At 46.9% G+C, this 20,052-nt stretch overlaps 1 protein-coding gene across 1 annotated transcript in view; it reads right to left on the reverse strand.

The window, feature by feature from the left end:
- Window positions 1-2,754: 2,754 nt before the first annotated feature.
- The window catches only part of PARP12 (poly(ADP-ribose) polymerase family member 12), a 38,707-nt gene continuing 21,409 nt past the window's right edge, over window positions 2,755-20,052 (reverse strand). The window contains exons 7-12 of the mRNA XM_042926353.1: window positions 17,640-17,781; window positions 14,264-14,360; window positions 8,179-8,254; window positions 6,273-6,403; window positions 5,312-5,463; window positions 2,755-3,916 (exon numbers count right to left, since the gene is read on the reverse strand). Coding sequence (XP_042782287.1) covers window positions 3,591-3,916; window positions 5,312-5,463; window positions 6,273-6,403; window positions 8,179-8,254; window positions 14,264-14,360; window positions 17,640-17,781 — 924 coding nt within the window. The 3' untranslated portion in view covers window positions 2,755-3,590. The remainder of the gene's footprint in view (window positions 3,917-5,311; window positions 5,464-6,272; window positions 6,404-8,178; window positions 8,255-14,263; window positions 14,361-17,639; window positions 17,782-20,052) is intronic.

The following is a 20,052-nucleotide window of genomic DNA, read 5'->3' on the forward strand; positions in this document are numbered from 1 at the left end:
GTTTTAACTTTGCTGATGGTGTAGGAACCGCTGACCCACCTCTCAATAAGAGATTGCTGATAAATAGGCAAAAATGTAGTTTTGTCAACGTGACTGAGAACTCAGGGTTTTGAAGGAAGTCCTAGCCTCAGGATGGAAGGAATCTACAGGGCAGAGGACACGGGGACAGTCCGGTGAGCTGCCCTAACAGCACCACCTCGTGGGCCTTTCCAACTTCTGGTACATTATGGTGTCTAACTTAAAAAACTATTATTTATCGGAAGCTTAACTCCGACAAGTGGCTCAAAAGCTTTCTTTTGCTTTGATTTTCCTAGATAAGCTAATACTAACTTTACAATGTTTTAATGCACAGAAGAGTGATAGAGCCTAAAATGCACTAAAGGCATCGTAACTTCTCTTCATTTTGATCAAAGAATCAAATACTGAGGTGAATTTATTAAAACTGTCGTGTTGCTGAGAAGTTAAAATTCAACAGAGAGCTTGCAGGGTGAATCCCACATCTGCCACCAGCAGTGTGTGGTCATGACTGCTGGTCTTTCCACATCCTCCTGTGCCTCATTGTCTTCATCTGTAAAACAAGGGAGCTGTCCTAGATCAAAGCTCCCTCCTCTATGTAACATGTGCGCAGCACGAAGGGGCTAAATGCCCCATAGATAACATTCTGAGCGGGAATCTGTAAGCCTGGATACCCAGAGGCTGACCACCTTTACGCTGTTTCAGGAGAGCTGGCACAACAGGTGTTCACGGATCCATGGCTGTGGATCCTGCCTCTGCCGTTTGGTCTTCTCCTGTTCCAGCCAAAAGGACCCCAAGCTTTCCCCCAAAGTCCTTCCCTAGAGAGCCCTCTTCTCACTTTCTGGCCTCCCCAGAGATAGGAAGGCAGCTTCGTCACCCACCGCTGTCCCAGCCCTGGGTGCTGCCTGGCCAGCCCATCACACAGCCCTTTCTGCAACCTTGCTGCCACCACTGCTCCTCTCAGGGATCAAGCCTCTCTGACACGTCTGGCCCTGAGGCTCAGACCCACTGGAGAAAGCCACACATTCCCATTCCTGGGGATCTAACCTGTCTTCCCAGACTGCCCTGCCCGTCTCCCAATCCCTGACCCCCTATGGCCATCAAGTAACCTCAATCCTGCAGAAGGGCCCAGCTGAGCACGTGGCTTCCTCCTAAGGGCACAGCCTATGCCTGCTACCGGAGCCCATCAGCTCCATTGGCTTCCCTCACCTGTTCTGTCCAGGTGCTCACCATGTTTAGAAACAGCAGGGGGGAAAAAAAACAGGGAAGCTTCCTAATGTTCTAGAATTGCTAGACTCGGCTCTTCCATGGTTTCAACCCACAATCCCTAGCTCTCCTGAAATCCCACCATACACACACAACACTAGCTAACGGGGCAGGAGATGGCACTGCCTGGGTCTTCCACAAAACCCTTTAGCTGTATCCCAACCGTGTCCTCATGACCTGTCAGTCACACACACACACCCTGGGTCCCACCACGTTTTTACACTAAGAGAATGACCGTCATTTTGACATCTTCCCATCACAGTGCCCACCCCATCCCAACAACCTGGCAAGATGGACCCCGTCCTTCTCTCAGATTTCTGATCCTACAAGTAGGTGTTCTTCCTGGCTTGCTTTCTCAAAGATGAGCAAATCCAGGGCCTCTGGATTTGATGAGTCTTCGTAGCTCATTTGCCAATTCTGGAGCGTGTGATCACCTCCTACCGTTCTCCAGCCATTCTTCCCACCCACACTCCCAGACCATCCATGCCACCCACTACTAAGCTCCCAGCAGCCACGTGGTTAATGAGCATGGAATCACTTCTATTTAAGACGTAGCAGGCAAGCACCTGATTTAATGGTTCTCCCTGACACCCCTCTGCACCCCCCCAACACACACCTGCTATAGTAGGACCATGACTTAATCAAAAAGCAATGAATAAAACTTACTATTAGTCAGGACATGGGGGAAATATTCTGGGGGCTCTGAAAATCACACCATGTACAACCAGGTGACCAGCCCTGCGGGTGGGTAAGATAGTACTGTTGTTTCATTCCCCCGGTCATAAAATTCAGTTATGACTGGTCTTGACTGGCTGACCTGTGTAAAGTTCCAGAGCACTCCCTAACCCCGCTCCAAAGAGGGAAAGAACTAAACGGAGAATGTGAGGACAAAGCAGCAGAAGTGAAGACATCACATGGGGTGGACACACTGTACTAGGAAGGTGGGGGGATGGGTAGGAAAGGTGTAGGGGAGGTGAGAAGCCCACTGCTGAGGACTAAACCCAGAGACCAACAGGTACAGCCACTTCATAACACGGAGCCACCCTGTCAGCCCCTCCTCCCCCAGAGCAGAGCCAGCCAGCACCCGGTAGAGACTCCCATAACCTGCTGTGTGTGGACGACACTCACAGAATGCACCCCCCCGCCCCATACACACACACACATCTACAACACACTCAGTAGCCAATCTGGGTTTTGTGGAACTTGGGATTTATAGGGGTTGGAGAAGGAAAAAAATCCAAATATGTAATTTTTACGCATTTAACTGAGACGTATGACCATGTGGCCACATAGTTAGGACCCACCCCTGCAACGGTTGTGGAGACAGCCCCAGCAAGTGAGGGGCCCTGAACCCTCAAGTTCATCAGCCCCATGGGTAAGTCCACACACAGCCCCCGAGGCCAGTAATGGAGGCTCCGTTATATCCAGACACCCAGAATAGTGCCTGTATCCAGCAGGTGCTCGATAACAGACGCTGAAGAATGAGCTTTGCTTGTTGCCCACCTCAGATAAATATTTTTTATTTCCATACTCTGTTGTGACATTTGCAGCACAGGTATTCCAATCTCACAGGAACATAAAACCCACATCTGGAGGGTGTCCAGTGTACTCAGGAGATGCGGCAACGGGTGTTGGTGGGCAGAGCCTGGGGCCCTTGGGGGGACCGTGTCACCTGCCAGGATTAAAGCGCTTCCTCTGAGGGATGCTGACCCTGCCAGGACACGGGGCAACTGACAGGACTGCGGTGACACCACACAGTAGCCACTTGCTCTAACCCTGTGATATACGGGCCATTCCAAGGCCAGAAGCCCAGGAGAAGAGCTGCCTGGATCAGAGCCAGAGCCACAGACACAGTGACTGCCGCCTGTACCGATGACTACTGTGTCATTCTGACAAAAAATTAAATGAGATGCCACTGAGACCCTGAAAAACCAAACCACTCACTGCAGAGAAAGCAACTGAAATCTAAAATCAATCCATAAAATAGTATCTAGAAACTCTGTGCCTGGTGCCCATCAGCTGCCAAGTCAACAAAGAGTGTAAATAATAAAATTTTAACACACTACTAAAAAGTAATAATAGGCCCACCTACAGTCACTTCTGGTTAGTTTACTAATGAGCCCAAAAGTGGCTTAAAACTAAAAACTATCATCAGTGAGAGATTAAGAATGTAACTTCATCAGGAAGTCAATGCTAAATGAACAGTTCATTAAAAAGTTTTCTGTTAAAAGAAAAAAAGAAGAAAACTTTCCCAAATAGCTACTCCAAGGACAAGAAGCCTGAAAGGCACTAAAAGCATCACCGCACGCTCACTGCCGGCCGCCAAAGAAAGACGCTAAGGAGAAGAGGGTGGAGACCCCCGCCACGGGCTTGGTGGAGCTGGCGTACTGGATGATGTACTCAGGGTAGATCTGGTGCTTCTCGAAGATCACGAAGATGGAGGGGTCGGACATGCTGTTCACGCAGCTGTCATAGAAGACGTTGCCGTGGCCTTCCTTGGCCGGGGGGCGGACGAAGGAGGCGCTGCCTCGGACGAACTCCCCGACCAGCACCCGGGCCAGGAACATCGTGTGGGACTTGGTGTCAGATTTGCTGTAGTGGTGGGAATATGCGGCGTCGCGGGCAAAGTAGCTCCCTGCAAGGACACAGGCGGGCTCAGCTGGCGTCGGGGCACAGCCCGCAGCCTGGAAGGGGAGGCTGGGGTGTCCCGTCAACCAGGCAGTGCCGATGGCCTCCGTCCTTCGGTCACCACCTGCCCCTGCCTCCTGTCCTCCCTCATGAAGGCCAACAGAGGAGTCTCCAAACTTGGAGACAGAGAGATCCGATTCCGACTCTGTCCCTCAAATCTGAAAGGTCCCTGGGCACACTGCTACTTAACCCCCAGATCTCAGCCTCCTCAGCTCTCAACTGGGCCTGTCACACCAGCCTCACAGGGTTGGTGTGGAAAGGGAACAAGACCCCGCACGGGACACTGGATGCCAGGAGCCCAACGCAGACAATTATGAAGCCGTCCAACAGGAGCCTGCACTGGAGGCCACCACACACACAATGGGAAATACATCTGCCACTGGCTTTCTCTATGCCGACTCCACAGCTGCTGCCACCTCCAAGAACGGCTGATGGACAAGCGATGGGGTCAGAAGAGGGGCTGTTCACTACAGTATCACATTGTGGAGATGCTTCAATCTAGCAGCCATGTCGTGGTCACGTTAAAGATGGCACCATATATGCCACCTACTTGCACATGGGTCAGGATAAAGCCACCGTGGCAAAGTATTAAAGCTGATTAATCTAGGTAGAACTTATGCTGGAGTTTTAAAAATATTATTCTTGGAGCACCTGTGTGGCTAGTCAGTTGAGTGTCCAACTTCAGCTCAGGTCTTCATCTCACAGTTCACGAGTTCGAGCCCCAATTGGGGCTCTGTGGTGACAGCTCAGAGCCTGGAACCTGCTTCAGATTCTGTCTGTGTCTCCCTCTCTCTCTGCCCCTCCCCAACTCACGCTTTGTCTCTTTCTCTCAAAAATAAATTCAAAAAATGTTAATAAAAAGTAAAAATATTATTCTTGAGACTTCCCTGTGAGTTTTGAAATTATTTCCAAATAAAGTTTTAAAATAACCCAGAAAACAGAGAACTCCCATTACAGCTGGCATGACACGCACACAAGCATATCTGAACTGTTCCAATTCCCATTCTAACGACTGGGGGGCATGGTCTGGGGCCGGACTCAGGGCTGGGAAGGTACCTGCTTTCCTCACCCCATTCTTGCTCACCGTTTCCAGAGCCTCCATTCCACAGGGACACAAAACCCCAGCTGCTCAAACCTAGGGTCAGGCTCCTGGCTGCACACAGTAAGAACAAGGGTGCCACCAGCTGGGTCTGTTCCTCACTGAGTTCGATCCAGCTCATCAACTCACCCTGGCTCTCCCATGCCCTCCATCAATTTGCTTTAAAATGGCCACCCAGGCCCCAGGGGTTTGGGGGGGGTGGGTAAAGCCAGGTTCTGCCAGTGGGGCCACTTTCGCCCTTACCTTTGCCGTAAGAAGTACCATGAAGACCACAGACCCTCCAGTCAAAGTTCTGCTGGCAGATGGCATCAACGAAACTGGCACTGGTGCCATGGAACAGCTGCCTCTCATCTACCACCTTCCCTCCGTTTCTCTTCTGCATCTGCCCTTTTTGCCTACAATTATGGGAGAGGAATGTATGTTGGAGGCAGAGGGTGCTTGTTGCCAAATACAAGCCACTCGACCCAAGAAGACACATTTTATTAGAATCAGCAGGAGTCCAGGCCCGTGAAACCAGCCATGGACCAGAGAAAAGGTGAACAGCGGGACTGGAGTGAAAAGGCCTCCAGCGGCTTCTTGAACTCCCAAAGCAGACCAGTCCTTGGAAAGCAGACCTACTTCTTCTTCAGCACCTTGCTTCTGCATGGAGCTCAGCTGGGGGAACTGGAAGATGCTGGTCAGTGGGGGCCACCCCTTCCCCCCTCTGTGTGCTACCCTGATTTCATCACTGGGCCCCAAATACAGAGGACACTGCTCCAACCCCCTTTCTGGGGACAGGTCAGCAGGATCCCAGGCCTGCCACAGCGACCTGCTGCAGATCTCCCCTCAACAAGGCCAAGTCCCTAGGTACCCAAGAACATGCTAGTCCTCAGGCACAAAGAGGAGACCCCCATTGTGTGGCTGTCAGGACAGCATCTCTCTACTCCTCAAGGTGTGGGTGGCTTCCAATGACCAGTCCCGCTGATCTTCAGGCAGAGAGGCAAGCACTGGCCTTGTCACTAGGGCAGCTTCAGTCCCCTCGGCACTGAGGGATGTGCCAGCACTGAGCTATAAGGATAGTGAGACGGGGAGGAAAGTGGGGACACAGCTCTGGCTGCCATCTCAGATTGTCCCTGAAACCTAGGACACGTTTGGCAAGCAGCTAGCCTACTGTGTATGTATCAGAGGGGACGGTCACCAGCCCAAGAGTGAGTCCCCAACGCACCACTGGTAGACTTCCCAGAGGGCCAGATTTTGGACTCGCTCGATCTTCTGAACAAAGTAGAAAGGCAGCGTGCGGTTAAAGAGGTTCCAGACCTTCTGATATTCATCCGATGCAGAACTGAGGGCAATCTTCTGCAGGGAGCAAATATTTTTTTCTCTGTTATCATCAAAGCAGAGGATATACATCAATCCCTTCTCAAGGTTGCTCATAAAACACCAGAACTGCCAACAAGCCCAGATAGTGATCACCACCCTTCCTTTGCCAAGAGGTGTAGTGTCTCCAGGCGTGAGATGTATGCAAGTTGTGGTCGCTTCCCTTTTGTCCACTGTGAAACCCTCCTGAAGGACAGGCAGGTGATGCTTACGTCAGCACCACCCTGGTGTCCCCAGGACATCCCTTCTCCTCCTCTGTACCCACACAGGGCAGACTATATAGCCTCCAAGACCAGAATTGTTATCAAAAATGTGGAGTGCACACATCTGGGAGAGAGGGGGGCCAACCCTGTTAAAGCAGGTTCAGGCTTATGGGCAGCAACGCATCAGGAGCTCTCAGGCTGGCAGACAGACGCACATCAACTGAGGAGTGCAGTGAGACTTGCAGGGATGGTGCCTGGCTGCTGCGTCCTCCCAGCTGAGTCCACCTCTCCCCTAGTGTCTTGCTCTGAGGAACAGTACTCCCTATGGGCCGGGAGATTCCTAACCAAGGGCAGCTGACACTTACACAGCGACCATCCACAAATTCCCACACCTGAAGCCTGCACCTAACCAGCCTGGCTCTGCGAGGCTTGGCCCAGTGACGGCCCAGTGATAGCCCATTTGGGGACCCGTGAGAAATCCCTCTGTAGCATGCCCTACCCTCACCCTGAGTGCCGTCTGAATGTCCATGGGCTCCTGCAACAGAAATTCTGACTCTGGTTTCCCTGGTCGCACCCCAGGAAGGACACCAAACTCCTCTCCCCTGAGTGTGGAACCAGCCTGCCCCTTCCAGACCAGACTGTCAAGGGCTCCCATACCTGTCACAGCCTGCAACTCAGCCCCACAACCAAGCGCTCCACAGCACGGCCCAGATGTCACTCCTGCTTCCCAGCACCTACACACGCCCTCTATCCTGACCCAGGCTCTCTCCCTAAGAAGTTTCCGTCGACCTGTATGCTGTGCCCCTACATCTGCCTGTACAAGCACCAGCCATCATTTAGGTGTGGACCCAATGACATCTTCCCTGTTCCCCTCGGTACAGACACCTCGTCCTGCGGTGCTGAGTGCTGCTGTTCAAACTCGCCCAGCCCTTTACACGTGTGTGTGTGTGCTGCTGGGGTCTCTGTGCTCTGTCCAACTCAAGAGGAGTCCTCTCAGGGCAGAGAGCTGGTCTGCAGTGCTCTGCAGGAAGCCAGCAGCAGAGGGCAGTCTGAGGGCCACACGTACACAAGGCAGTTGGACAATGGCACGAGCACTCCACAGAACTCAGTGTAGCTCCTGTTCGCTGGCAGGCACTGCATGAGCCAGGTGAGTCGCTATTCCTGGTCTTCGAACATCCGGCACCTTTCAACAGCAACTCCCCCTCTCCGCGTCCCTCATCATACTTAAGTCCTCCCCTGGTTTTGTTTTCTTGCTTTGTAAAACTAATACGTATTGGCCGAGCAGCCGTTAAGCTCCTTATTTCTGCCCTTCCCAGAAATTTCTAAGTCATCATGCTCCATCCACAATACATCCTCTCCCCTCGGGGCCACAACCATCTTCTTGGTGGTCATCCAGGCTTAAAATCCCCTATACCTGAAAATAACAAAACCCGACAGAACTCTCCCCTCCTGCCCGGCCTGGCCTCACAGCTTCCTCAGTGGTGGAGTCAGTTCACTCACTAGGTCACAGAACGCCCTCCTCCACGGACCAAAACAGTGCAAATCCCATACCTTGAAGCCAGGGTCTGGCAGGGCCGAGGGGTCCCAATGGTCTGGGATGCTCTTTGGGCCTTGAAACTTGACACTGCTACAAAATGTAAACAAATATCATTTTGTGAAAGCAGGTAGAAGGTGAGGAAGCACCTAAACACACACTATCCACCATGTGGGAGCACTCTACTTTGCCCAGGTGGCCAAAACGCAAATGATAAGGCACAAGGGATCCATTTCTCACCTGTATCCCAACTCTTGTATGAAAGGCAGAGAATAACTGATTAGAGCAGCCTAAACTCTCATCATTTTAACATTCAAAGGGCTCTGCAACTTTTTCCAAGCAGCCTCAATTAGGTGTAATTGGCATACAAAAACATTTTTAAAAACATAAAATTTATGTCAAAACGAATTTGGCAGTAGAAATTTGATTGAAACTGCTAAGAGGCTACTTATGGTCTGTATATACCCTACTTAAATTGACTATGCTTTTTTTTTTTAATGTTTTCTTGAGAGAGAAAAGAGAGAGAGAGCGCACAAGTGGGGGAGGGCAGAGAGAGAGGGAGAGAGAAAATCCCAAGCAGGTTCCATGCTGTCACAGTGCAGAGCCCGACTCGAGGATCGATCCCACAAACCATGAGATCATGACCTGAGCAGCTATCAAGAGTCAGACACTTAACCGAATGAGGCACCCAGGTGCCCCAACTATGCTTAATTTTTACTGCTGCAATATTAGCAAGTTTAATTACAGGTCTCACATAACACCAGCACCATAGGATCTTCCAAAAAAGATAAAGAAAGATGGAGTTCTAAAAGACACATGGCTCCCCCCACCCCACCACAAAAAACTTAAAAAAAAAAAAAAAAAAAAAGACACATCACACAAAGGGTCTAGGAACAGGGACTGTGAAGCTGTAATTCCAAAATTTTCTGACTCCTTTTCAGAATGGTCTTTTCTTCCTACAAAAGATATTCCTTCTGTTTCCACTGGCATAAGACATGTACCTTCATCCTAAGCCTCAAGGAACTCCCACAAATAACTTTCCTAGGAAAACAGCACAGTTTAAAAATAACTAACCAAGGTCCCATGAACAAGAATCAGCCAGAAACAGACCATGAAGACCAAAGATGCTGAAATTAGGAGGCAGATTATAAAACAATTATTCTTTCTATGTTTAAAGAAATAAAAGACAAACTTTAAAAACCTATGTAAGGAGCTAAACTATAAAAAGATGAAGATTTGAAAAAGAATTAGGAGGAACTTCTAAATATGAAAGATACACTCCTTGCTAGAAGTTTGAAAGACAGGCTTATGAGCAGGGGAGACCACCTGAGAAGGGAAGAAAAGAGTGAGCTGAATGAGATGCTAAGTGGTAATTCAGAATGTGGCCCCACAATGAGGAGGTGGAAGATGTGGGGAAGAAACTGGGACACAGAGAAGAGGGAGAGAGAGAAGGCCAGAATCTGGTTGGAACCTAACCGAACCTCGAAAAAGAGAGGAGAGAGGAAAGGATGGAGGCAATCTTAAAGAGAACAAAGGAGACTCGCTGACACATAGGTCTAAGAAGCCCCAAGAATCTCCAACAGGATAATAAAAGCACATGCCCAGCCTCACCAAGGTGACAGTGCATGACAGCGAGACCAACGAAATCTGCAAAGCAGCCAGAGGAAAACGAGGGATTCTGGGAAAGAAACTCCAGTTAGACCGACTGCTGATTTCACAAAGACAGCAATGGAAACCAGAGGACAGTGGAGTGACCTCTTCGGCATTCCAGGAGAAAATAACCACACCCCAAAATTCTACAGCCAGTGAAACTATCTTTGAAGAATGAGGGCAAAATAAAGATGTACTCAGGCAAACAAAAACACAGAATTTTCCAACAGACTCATCTAAGATAATTTGAAATTACAAAGTGGTAAAATGTGAGTAAATCTAATGAAACATTCATAGTATAAAATAACAGTACCTCAAAGTTAAAAAACAGAGGAAGATAATGGAATCAGGTATATGAAAGCCCTTATATTAGTTGATACAAGCACAAAGATACAGACTTGACTCACACCTAAGAACACTTATTATAATTTCTAAGGTGGCCAAAAAAAATAGTTATACAATGTATAACTCTTCCAAACTAGAAGGGAAAAAAAAACGAAATGACAAAAAATATCCACAAGGAGGCAAGAAAAGATAAAATAAGACCCAATCACATGAATAAAACATTTTTATGGAGGATACAAGGACAGTAAGGAACTAAACCAGATAGCTGATGTGTAAATGCCATTTCGAACTTTACGTTAAACTCTTGTATTATAACTGTGGAATGTGGAGATCATATTCTGTGACCCTGTCATTCACATAAACAGAGAAGTTGTATCTCTTTTTATTTATTTGAGATTGAGAGATTCTGAGCATGCATGATCAAGAGGGGGAGGAGCAGAGCAAGACAGAAAGAGAATCCCAAGCAGGCTCCACGGTATGAGCACAGCACCCGATGCAAAGCTCAAACTCATGAACTGTGAGATCATGACCTGAGCTGAAATCAAGAGTCAAACGCTTAACTGACTGAGCCACCCAGGTGCCCCAAGAAGTTGTTTCTGAAATCGACCTACTCTAATAGTCCCAATCTGCCACAGAGGCCCAAGCAGACTTGCTTTCTAGAGTTACAACATCTGGCTACTGTCACATGGGTTAGCAGGAAGAGCCACAAACTTCACTGCATGGACACTGTGTGACTCTTAGCTTATGCAGCAGAGAGATCCTAAATCAAGTCACATCTCAGTTTGAATTTAACCAAAATGATCACTATCATTTCTGATGTGTGGTGTGTTTGTGGCCCCATGAAAACAACATTACAGTGACAATAAAAGACATCCAGTCTCAGAAAGGAGACAGATTTTTTCCAAACCGTATCTAAGGTAGTCTCTGGATAGGGAAAGAATCAAAAATAAACTTTCAGAAGTAGAAGCAGCCACAGTTAACTGAACTCTAAATCCAGAAGCAATACACAGAAGACATGGGTAAATTTCACTAAAAAATAAAAAATAAACATTTCTGCATGGTAAAATATTTCATAAACAAAGCTGGCAAGTAACAAACCAAGAAAAAAGGTTTGCAATTTGTATAAGAAACTGAGTGATGGGGCACCTGGGTGGCCCAGTCAGGTGGGCGTCTGACTTCAGCTCAGGTCGTATCTCACTGCTCCTAAGTTTTTGAGTCCCGCATCAGGCTCTGTGCTGACAGCTCAAAGCTCAGAGCCTGGAGCCTGGAGCCTGGAGCCTGGAGCCTGGAGCCTGCTTTGGATTCTGTCTCTATCTTTCCACCCCTCCCTGACTCATATTCTCTCCCTCTCTCAAATATAAATATTTTTAAAAATTTAAAAGAAGAAACCGAGTGAGCTCTCCAGTAGATAAAAGGCTCTTAATATTTACAAAATATACCAAAAGTCTGACAGAAAATTGGACAAAAAGACAAACCATCCACAGAAAAAGGCAAATGGCTATTACAGGTTAGGAAAAAATATTAAACCTCACTCGTAAGAGAAAGCAAATTAAAATACACTGATATACCCTTTGCCACCCACGAGAACAGCAAAAGTCCAAGAGCTTGATGTGAGGCAAACAGGCACCTCAAGCATCCTGGGGCAAGTGCATAATGGTCCAACCCCATCAAGAGAAACCTGCATTTACCTTCTAGGGCTTTAACCTCCATGAATATGAAACAGCACATACACCAGATCATCCATTGTGCCATTACACTTGTGACAGTAAAAAATCTAAAACAAAGCAAAATAAACCTCTAAAAGGAACAGATTAAATAAACGAGGGTATATACAGGTGATAGAGAGCCACGAAGACAACAACAGATTTCAGAAGACTTTAACATCTTCTGACGTTGAAAGGAAATAATTATTTTTAAGTGGAAAAGAAAAGGTACAGAACAAACAATACATTTAGAATGTTACCCTTAGCACAAGAAAAACCAGAAAATACTGTATATGCATTTGTTTATCTTTGCAAAAAAAAAAAAAAGATAATAAAGATAAACCAAAAACTTATACAAACAGGTCCTCATTACGGAAACATTGGAGATAACAGCAGGCAGGATACAGACCACTGAGTGTACCTTTTGCTTGAATTGCTAATACCTTTCCCCTCTATCCTGTATCAAACTCTCCTCTAAATGACCATGCTCCACAAATACAACCACTGAAGTCCATCTGTGAGACCTAGAAGAGCCAACAGAGAAACTACCAGTTCTCCACGAAACGGCTAACAACACTGGCTGAAGTCTCAGCTTAAGCCGTGACACACCCGAATGTAACTGGTACTATAGTATCTCTTGCCAGCCAGGCTCCTCTCCCCCATCATGTGGCTGTGCGGATCGGAGAGAAAAGACCCCTTGCCCAGCTCCTATCCTGGCACATCTGCACCAAGCCTAAAACTAGTGGTTCAGAGGAAGTCTGATCAGCGCAAAGCTCATAAATATACCGCCATCACCGCAGAAGGACCTTCTCCTGCTCTGAAATGCTTACAAGGCAGGGCGCTACCCTAATGGCTTCTGGCAGCTGTAAGGGAACCCACTCTGAGGATGAAGCTGGCCTGTTAGTGCCTTCAAGTACCCATTTTTGGTTTTTTGGTATCCCATAAGATTCAAGTCCTGAAATACATGGATTTTTATTGATCTAATTCCATTAGTTTTCTATTACTTTAACATTTTAAAATACTCAAGTCTAGAATTCAACTAGTCAACTGAAAATAAAACCTGATGAGCCAGGTTCGAGTCTACACTGATCACAACTAACAGCCTTATAATTGTGTGTCACCAATCTCCTACCTACAAAGATAATTCTCTGGTTCAAAGCATTTCCCAACTAGTGGAATATGGATGCCAGGAGTCAAATTGCTACAGGTGACTTGGCATCAGAACTGCCATTCATTCGTGATGCAAATGGAGAACAAAGAACAATGCGCTTTTATCAGAAGCAAAAACCATAGCTCACTATCAATAAAAAACTCTGGGACTAAAGACAAAAAACCCAAAGAGCTATTGAAAAGATCCCTTCCAAGTTATAACAAAAGAAAGTTACATGAAGATAGAAACAGAGAGAAAATATTAGGAGTGATATTATTACTATTTCTTAACCATTCTCTCAAATCAGTCTAAAGTCAAGAACTTTTTTGGTTTCTGGAAAAATCTGCACAAGAGTACCTTTATGACTCAGTAACATTACTGGCACACTTAAAGTTAAAACATATGTTGTGGTTGCTTTGTCACTTTAATGCTTTATTAAAAATTAATTGATCTGGGTGGCTCAGTTGGTTAAGCATTGATTTCAGCTCAGGTCGTGATCTCACTGTTTTGTGAGTTTGAGCCCTGCATCAGGCTCTGTGCTGACGACTCAGAGCCTGAAGCCTGCCTTGGATTCTGTGTCTCCTTCTCTCTCTCTCTCTGCCCCTCCCCTGCTCATGCTCTCTCGCTCTCTCTCTCAAAAATAAACATTAAAAATAAATAAAAGTTAATCTGGTAATTAGTATAATACTCTAATGTTCACCTCTCTATAAACCTGCATTATATTTTATACTCTTGTAATACATGCTAATATTTCTCTATCTGAAATGTGCTAGGTGTACCCTGATTTTTCAGGTTCATGAACTCTCAGACCTTTTATAGAACACTGATATTAATACCAGCACTCTGGCATTCAGTGAAGGAAAGTACAAAGGCACGTGGAGGAGGGGCGCCTGGGTGGCTCAGTTGGTTAAGCATCCGACTTTGGCTCAGGTCATGATCTCACGGTCCATGAGTTCGAGCCCTGTGTCGGGCTCTGTGCTGACAGCTCAGAGCCTGGAGCCTGTCTCAGGTTCTGTCTCCCTCTCTCTGACCCACCACCATTCATGCTCTGTCTCTCTCGGTCTCAAAATAAATAAACATTAAAAAAAATTTTTTTTTTAAGAAAAAAGGTACTTGGAGGAGGGCTGGGCAGAGACGGGAGTGTGGGCGCTTTCGGTTACGGAAGCCAACAACCCTCTCACTGCGCTGGCTGGTCTGAGTAGGTTTTCTGTACACGCAGCACAGTGCACCCCAACTGACACACATGCCACCTACCAGGTTTGCTTCACCTTCACCTCCTGGGGAGACACGTATTTGGGTCTCCGGCAAACCCTTCTGACCGTGCCATAGACCAGGTTTTTCTGAACAAAGGCTGAAAAAAAAAAAAAAAACACCAAATGTATATACGCACACAGGACAGCAAGGTTTTATAAACACAACTAAATGGGCTGGAAAACTAATCCAAGTGTGTAGTATAGGATCAGTCTGCTAAGAAATAAAGCAATTTTCACATTTCAAATATCCATAAAGAAAATAGGTATCCTTAGGAGACTGGGTTTAATGAACACATGAATGATGAGTAATTGACATAACAATTATACATGAGTACTTTTAAATTGTTCCTTCCAATCTTGTTTAAACTATTATTTTGCTTAGCAATTTTTCCCAGCTTGGATATAAAAAAGCTTCAGCCCAGCCTGAGACTAAATTACTACATCTTAAACCAGTGGGATTTAGTTAATATAATAATTTTACTCTTATGACTTTTCTTCTTAATTTGACTAAACTGATTCCATAGCAGTATTAAACCTTTTAAACCTGTACCATCTTTAATAAACAAAATTCTTGCCCCATGCCCACCCCAAAACCCTCAGGGTTATCCTGAGGGTTGGCGGCGGGCAGGGGTGGGGGTGGGGGGACGACACTGACCCTCAAGTTGAAAAATCACAAATGCCTATGAGCTAGATTCCATGTCCTTACCCACCAGGAAAACCCTGTCAAGTCTTACTTTCTGAACCTGGAGTACAAAAACAACTTTTTTTCATTTAAAAAACACTTAATACTAACTTGTAGATGTCTGTAACTTACATTACAGCATTTGAACCTATGCTGAGTTATCACCTAGATGTGTGTCCCTCATGCTGTAGCCCAGGTGGTCGTCAAGAGCAGGCACTCTTTGGGGGTCCCCCACATTCTAATCAAGAACCCATAATCCAGACATGGCTACCACAGCCCCCATTGCTGTCCACCACTCAACTCCCCATCAATAATTAGCACACTTACATGGGTTTTTATTGGCCTGTTGACTGACATCATGATGAATCTGAAATGGGCTTTCACTAGTGAAATGATTCAAGATATGCAGACTGGCTAAATGTATGTCAGACCCACTCCCGACCCTCCCGTGGACAGGGAAAAATAAGACATTTTCTCTAACTTACGTTACCAGGGATACATAGGCTGAGTCCCTACACAAGCCTGACCTTTGGGATTCTACCCATCTGTTGCCAGCTAACAGTTGTCAGAATTCTGCCTCTGGAATCTTGGCCCTGGCAGTGGCCTTGAGCAGCACTTATAACAAGAGTCCCTAAAATGACAATACTGAGTCTTCCCCCACCACCTCCCTGAGGCTTCCTCCTCCTCCCTCAATCCTACAGTACAAATCATTTGACCTATTGTGTGTGTTTCTTAAATGTACTTGTTTCCTAATAATACTTAGTTCATAAATGTGTCTGGCAGATTTGGGTCCGAGACTTGCTTTCACTACACCTCTCAGTGAGGCAGTGAGACGGGAAGCTAACTCATCTCAAACTACTTCTTTGGCTGCTGTTCTCCACCATCAACAAAAGTAATTCTCCTTACTCGCATGAGCCTGGGTCAGTCTGGAGTGAACTCGCTTCTTCCTGCCGTTTGCAGAAAACTGCATTTGTGTGCTCTTTCCCACCCTTACCCTGATTTTCTGTTACGTCCCCTGGGGCTGTGGCCCAGGGTGAGAATGATCAAGGTTGCATCTGACATTTCTGGTTTTGATATTTTCCAGATACTTAAGAACAGTTGCCAGCAGCAGTCAGATGGGTGCTAGCCGTATAGACCTGATCCTCATGGAGTTCGCTGTCCCCTTTAGTGTATTTGTACCTATCAGACTGTGGACTGCAAACCACCTGATGTACGGCTGGTGTTCTCCAGCAGAGACTGAAGGCTGGTAAGCAGTTCTCATCGCAGAGCAGAAGAAACTTTTAAGTTCTCTGTAAGGGCAAGTCGAGGGGCAGCGATTCTACCTTAAGCAAGAGGATAAGCCCCACAACCACAAGAAAAACAACTGGCTAACAGCAGGCAGGTAAAGTGATTTTAGGATAATTCACCAGATACACTTTGCTGCCCTTTATCCAGAAGAAGGTCCATAAAAATAGAGAAAACAGTAAACCATATTTAAATGAAGGCCCAGTTATTCCCCTTAAAAGGACTGAACATTCAGAAGGATTCAGAGTTTAAAATGTGAGTAATGCAAGGGGTGCCTGGGTGTCTCAGTCAGTTAAGCACAGGGCATGATCTCGCGGTCTGTGGGCTGAAGCCCCATGTCAGGCTCCCTGCTGACAGTGCAGAGCCTGCCTCAGATTCTGTCCTCTCTCTCCGCCTCTCCCCAGCTTGCACTCTCTCCCTCTCAAAAATAAACATTTAAAAAAACCAAATGTTGGGGCACTTGAGTGGCTCAGTCAGTTAAGCATCTGACTGCGGCTCAGGTCAAGATCTCACAGTTTGTGGGTTCGAGCCCCGCACCGGGCTCTGTGCTGACAGCTCAGAGCCTGAGCCTGCTTTGGAGTCTGTGTCTCCCTCTCTGTCTGCCCCTCCCCCACTCGCACTCTGTTTCTCTCTCAAAAATAAATAATAAAACATTTAAAAAATAAATAAAAAATAAACAAATGAGAGGCAAAACTGAGTTAAACACAGCCGGACTAATAAATCCTTAAGAGAAAACGTCTTAAGAGAAGCTACAGAAAAAAAACTAAAATTTAAACAAAGGAATTCTCCAAAATCAGTCACTACATGAACTGGCCAAAGAGTATCTGGCCTGTTTCTGTCTGTCCGCAAAGGCAACCGGGACAAGTCACTTAAAGCCCAGTGTCAGAACATCTGGAGCACAGGATAATCTGCTTCCCAGCAACTTTTAACGCAAGTGTGCATCTAGCATGTGTTTAATCTGCAGCCCACCTAAGCCACAGGTGCCTACTGAGACAATGACATGGAGCTGCCATTCGAGGGAGGACACAGCAGAACTGCTATGACAGGAATCAGGGACTCAAGTTAACCCTTAGACCAGAGGGACTCGTCGTCCATGGCCTACAGGCCCACCACCATGGCACGCATGCAGACCACCCCCATCCCTCCAAACTTCGGGCCCCTGTCTTCATCTCGGGGTCCTCTCTCACCACCCCCTCCCCAGGCAACTTCTCTTCCATCCCACTGGGTTGGCATCATCTGTCTCCCATTCCAGATGTGCAGCACTTCTGGAGCAGGGACCACCCTTACCACCCTTTCCTTTTCTCTCCTGGCCCTCAGTGTGCACATGGACCTTTTCCAGGGTGCAGGTGGAGAAGGCAGAGCCAAAAGATGGCCAAGCCCTACTGGGTGAGGGCAGCGGGTCAGGAAGTACCTTTGAAGTCTAACTCGTATTTGTGCTTTCCAGCCTGGAACTTCAGAATGGCTGCCTGGGCATCAGACCCAGGTGCACAGTATGCCAGGTAGGCCTTCTCCAAATCGCTGCTGCAGACGGTGGTCACGGGGTGCTCCATGCCCTACAAGGGAAAAGCCAGACGCCTGGTGAAGCCAAGAACCTACAATGATGAGGAAAGCTGCTGGGTGCTACCACACCACACTGCAGGCATGACCATGGTGCATATTCGTGTCATGGGGGAGGCAGGGGAGCCGGAAGAGAAGAGCCAGGGAGCAGGGGTGCGGCAGGAGAGGGAGGCACAGAAGAGAAGCCAGCACAAATGCCTCCAAAAGCTGTCCAGAAAATGAAAGGGAGTAAATGAAGATCCTGGCTAACCATACCAAGATAACCAGGATGGCAGCAAAATAAGACACAGCATTCATTCCTAACGGATGACAACTCCATTCAAGGGAAGGTGAACACCAACGCTGAATTCTCCAATCCGCATGAAGGGATGGCCTGAGCATGGCTGCCTCTTCTCTGCCCATTCTTGTACCCACCACCCTGCAGTCAGAGCTTAGTCTTCCTGTTTTCTTTTTCTGGGCCCTTGGAGAAGCTCTTCTGCTTTCAATCATCCATTTTGACCCCACAACTTCTATCCAACTACCTCCAAGCTATCTAAAATTTGGGGATGGACCAAGCTTGAATTTTGGCTCCTTCATAACTGTGACAAGTTATTTTAACCTCTCTGAACCTCCACTATCTCAACAGAACAGGAAGAAAACTTAAATCATACTCCTATCACGATTCCACAGTGCCATCCCATCCCCAAAGGACTAGGAAAATAATTAAAATAAGGCCTGCAAAGCACTTAGCACAGTGCCTGGAACAAAAAGTAAAGGTGCCACAGAAATATTAGGAGTGTATCTAGACACATCAGTTTCAAGTTCAAAGAATCTGGTCTGCAGACAGACGTGGAGAGACCACTTAAGGTGGCCACTAACGTCAGAAGAATGGAGGTGTGGGCCGGACCCTGGGACACCCCAACATTCAAGAAAGAGGGTGGAAATAAGAAGCCCATGAAGGAGACTGAGGAGGAATGAGACAGGAGGGTGAGGAGGGAGCGGGCAAAGGCTGCAAATGCCACAAGATTTGGCACCTGGGCCCATGGCCATTTGCCAGTTTCTATGGCACAGTAAGGGCTGTGTCCGGCAAGGTCCCATGTCCTGCCAGCACTCCATGAAAGGTGGCTAGATGAACAAGTAACAGGAACACAAGTTAGATCCTGGAAAATGAAGGAACGAACAGGGGTCTTTACTTCCATGTAGAGATGAATGGGTTGTTCAGGCCCAAAAGGGTGAGAACAACTGTAGAGGTTTTAGATCAAGGCAAAGCAGATCACAGGAAAGGGTGCTAACTCAAAAGGTCTATCAACATGAGCAGCTTGTTGAGAATGATCCAAAAAGGATACAGGTCAGGGTAAAGCATCCTGGAGCCCAACACCTCAGGGACATTGAGTTTAACGCAGGAAAATTCAGTGGGCCTGGACAGTAACACCTTTATACACAAGATTAGGTTATGGATTGCACTATGCCACCTCCTTTGCTGTATAAGATATGCTGAAGTCTTAACTCTAGTACCTCAAAACTTGACTTTATTTGGAAACAGAGTCACTGCAGATGTATTTAGTTAAGATGAGATCATACTGGAGTAGGGTGAGCCCCTAATCCACATAACCTATGTCCTTATAAGAGAACAGCCACGTGACGACAAAGCAGAGACTGGACTGAAGAACCTACAGACCAGGGAAGCCACCAGAAGCTAGGAGGAGGCAAGTATGATTCCCTACAAGCTTTAAAGGGAACATGGCCCTGCTGACACCTTGATTTCGATTTCCAGCATCCAGCTGTGACACAGTAAGTCACTGCTGTTCTAAGCCACCCAGCTTGTGGTACTTTGTTATGGCAGCCTTAGGAAATTAATATAGGGTGGAGGTAATTTGGACTGAAATTTGGCTGTACCTCCTGAGCTTGGGCCGAAAAGAACCTAGCTTTCTGAATCAAAAGAAAATGGTCCTAAACTGGCAATTAGCAGAAAACTAAGAAAGAAATCCAAATACAGGATGACACCAGAAGTGTATGGGAAAGAAGAGCTGGAGTTGACAGGTCACCCTATGAGGCGATTCAGCCAATGGTACCAAATGAGACCGCACAACCAATAACCACTGAATTCACACACGTGCATCTGCGCCCCACCATCACATAGCACATCTATGATACCCAAATACAGGTCATTCCCAGAGATTCTCAATGTTCTAAGTGAAGTTATACACTCTGACTATACGGAGTAAATGAAGAACAGCATAGAGAAAAAAAAGGTAAAGCCCTGAGTGTGGGTTGTTTGGAGGAAGAAG

The sequence above is a fragment of the Panthera leo genome, chromosome A2 (genome assembly GCF_018350215.1).
Source record: "Panthera leo isolate Ple1 chromosome A2, P.leo_Ple1_pat1.1, whole genome shotgun sequence".
NCBI classification, from domain to species: domain Eukaryota; kingdom Metazoa; phylum Chordata; class Mammalia; order Carnivora; family Felidae; genus Panthera; species Panthera leo.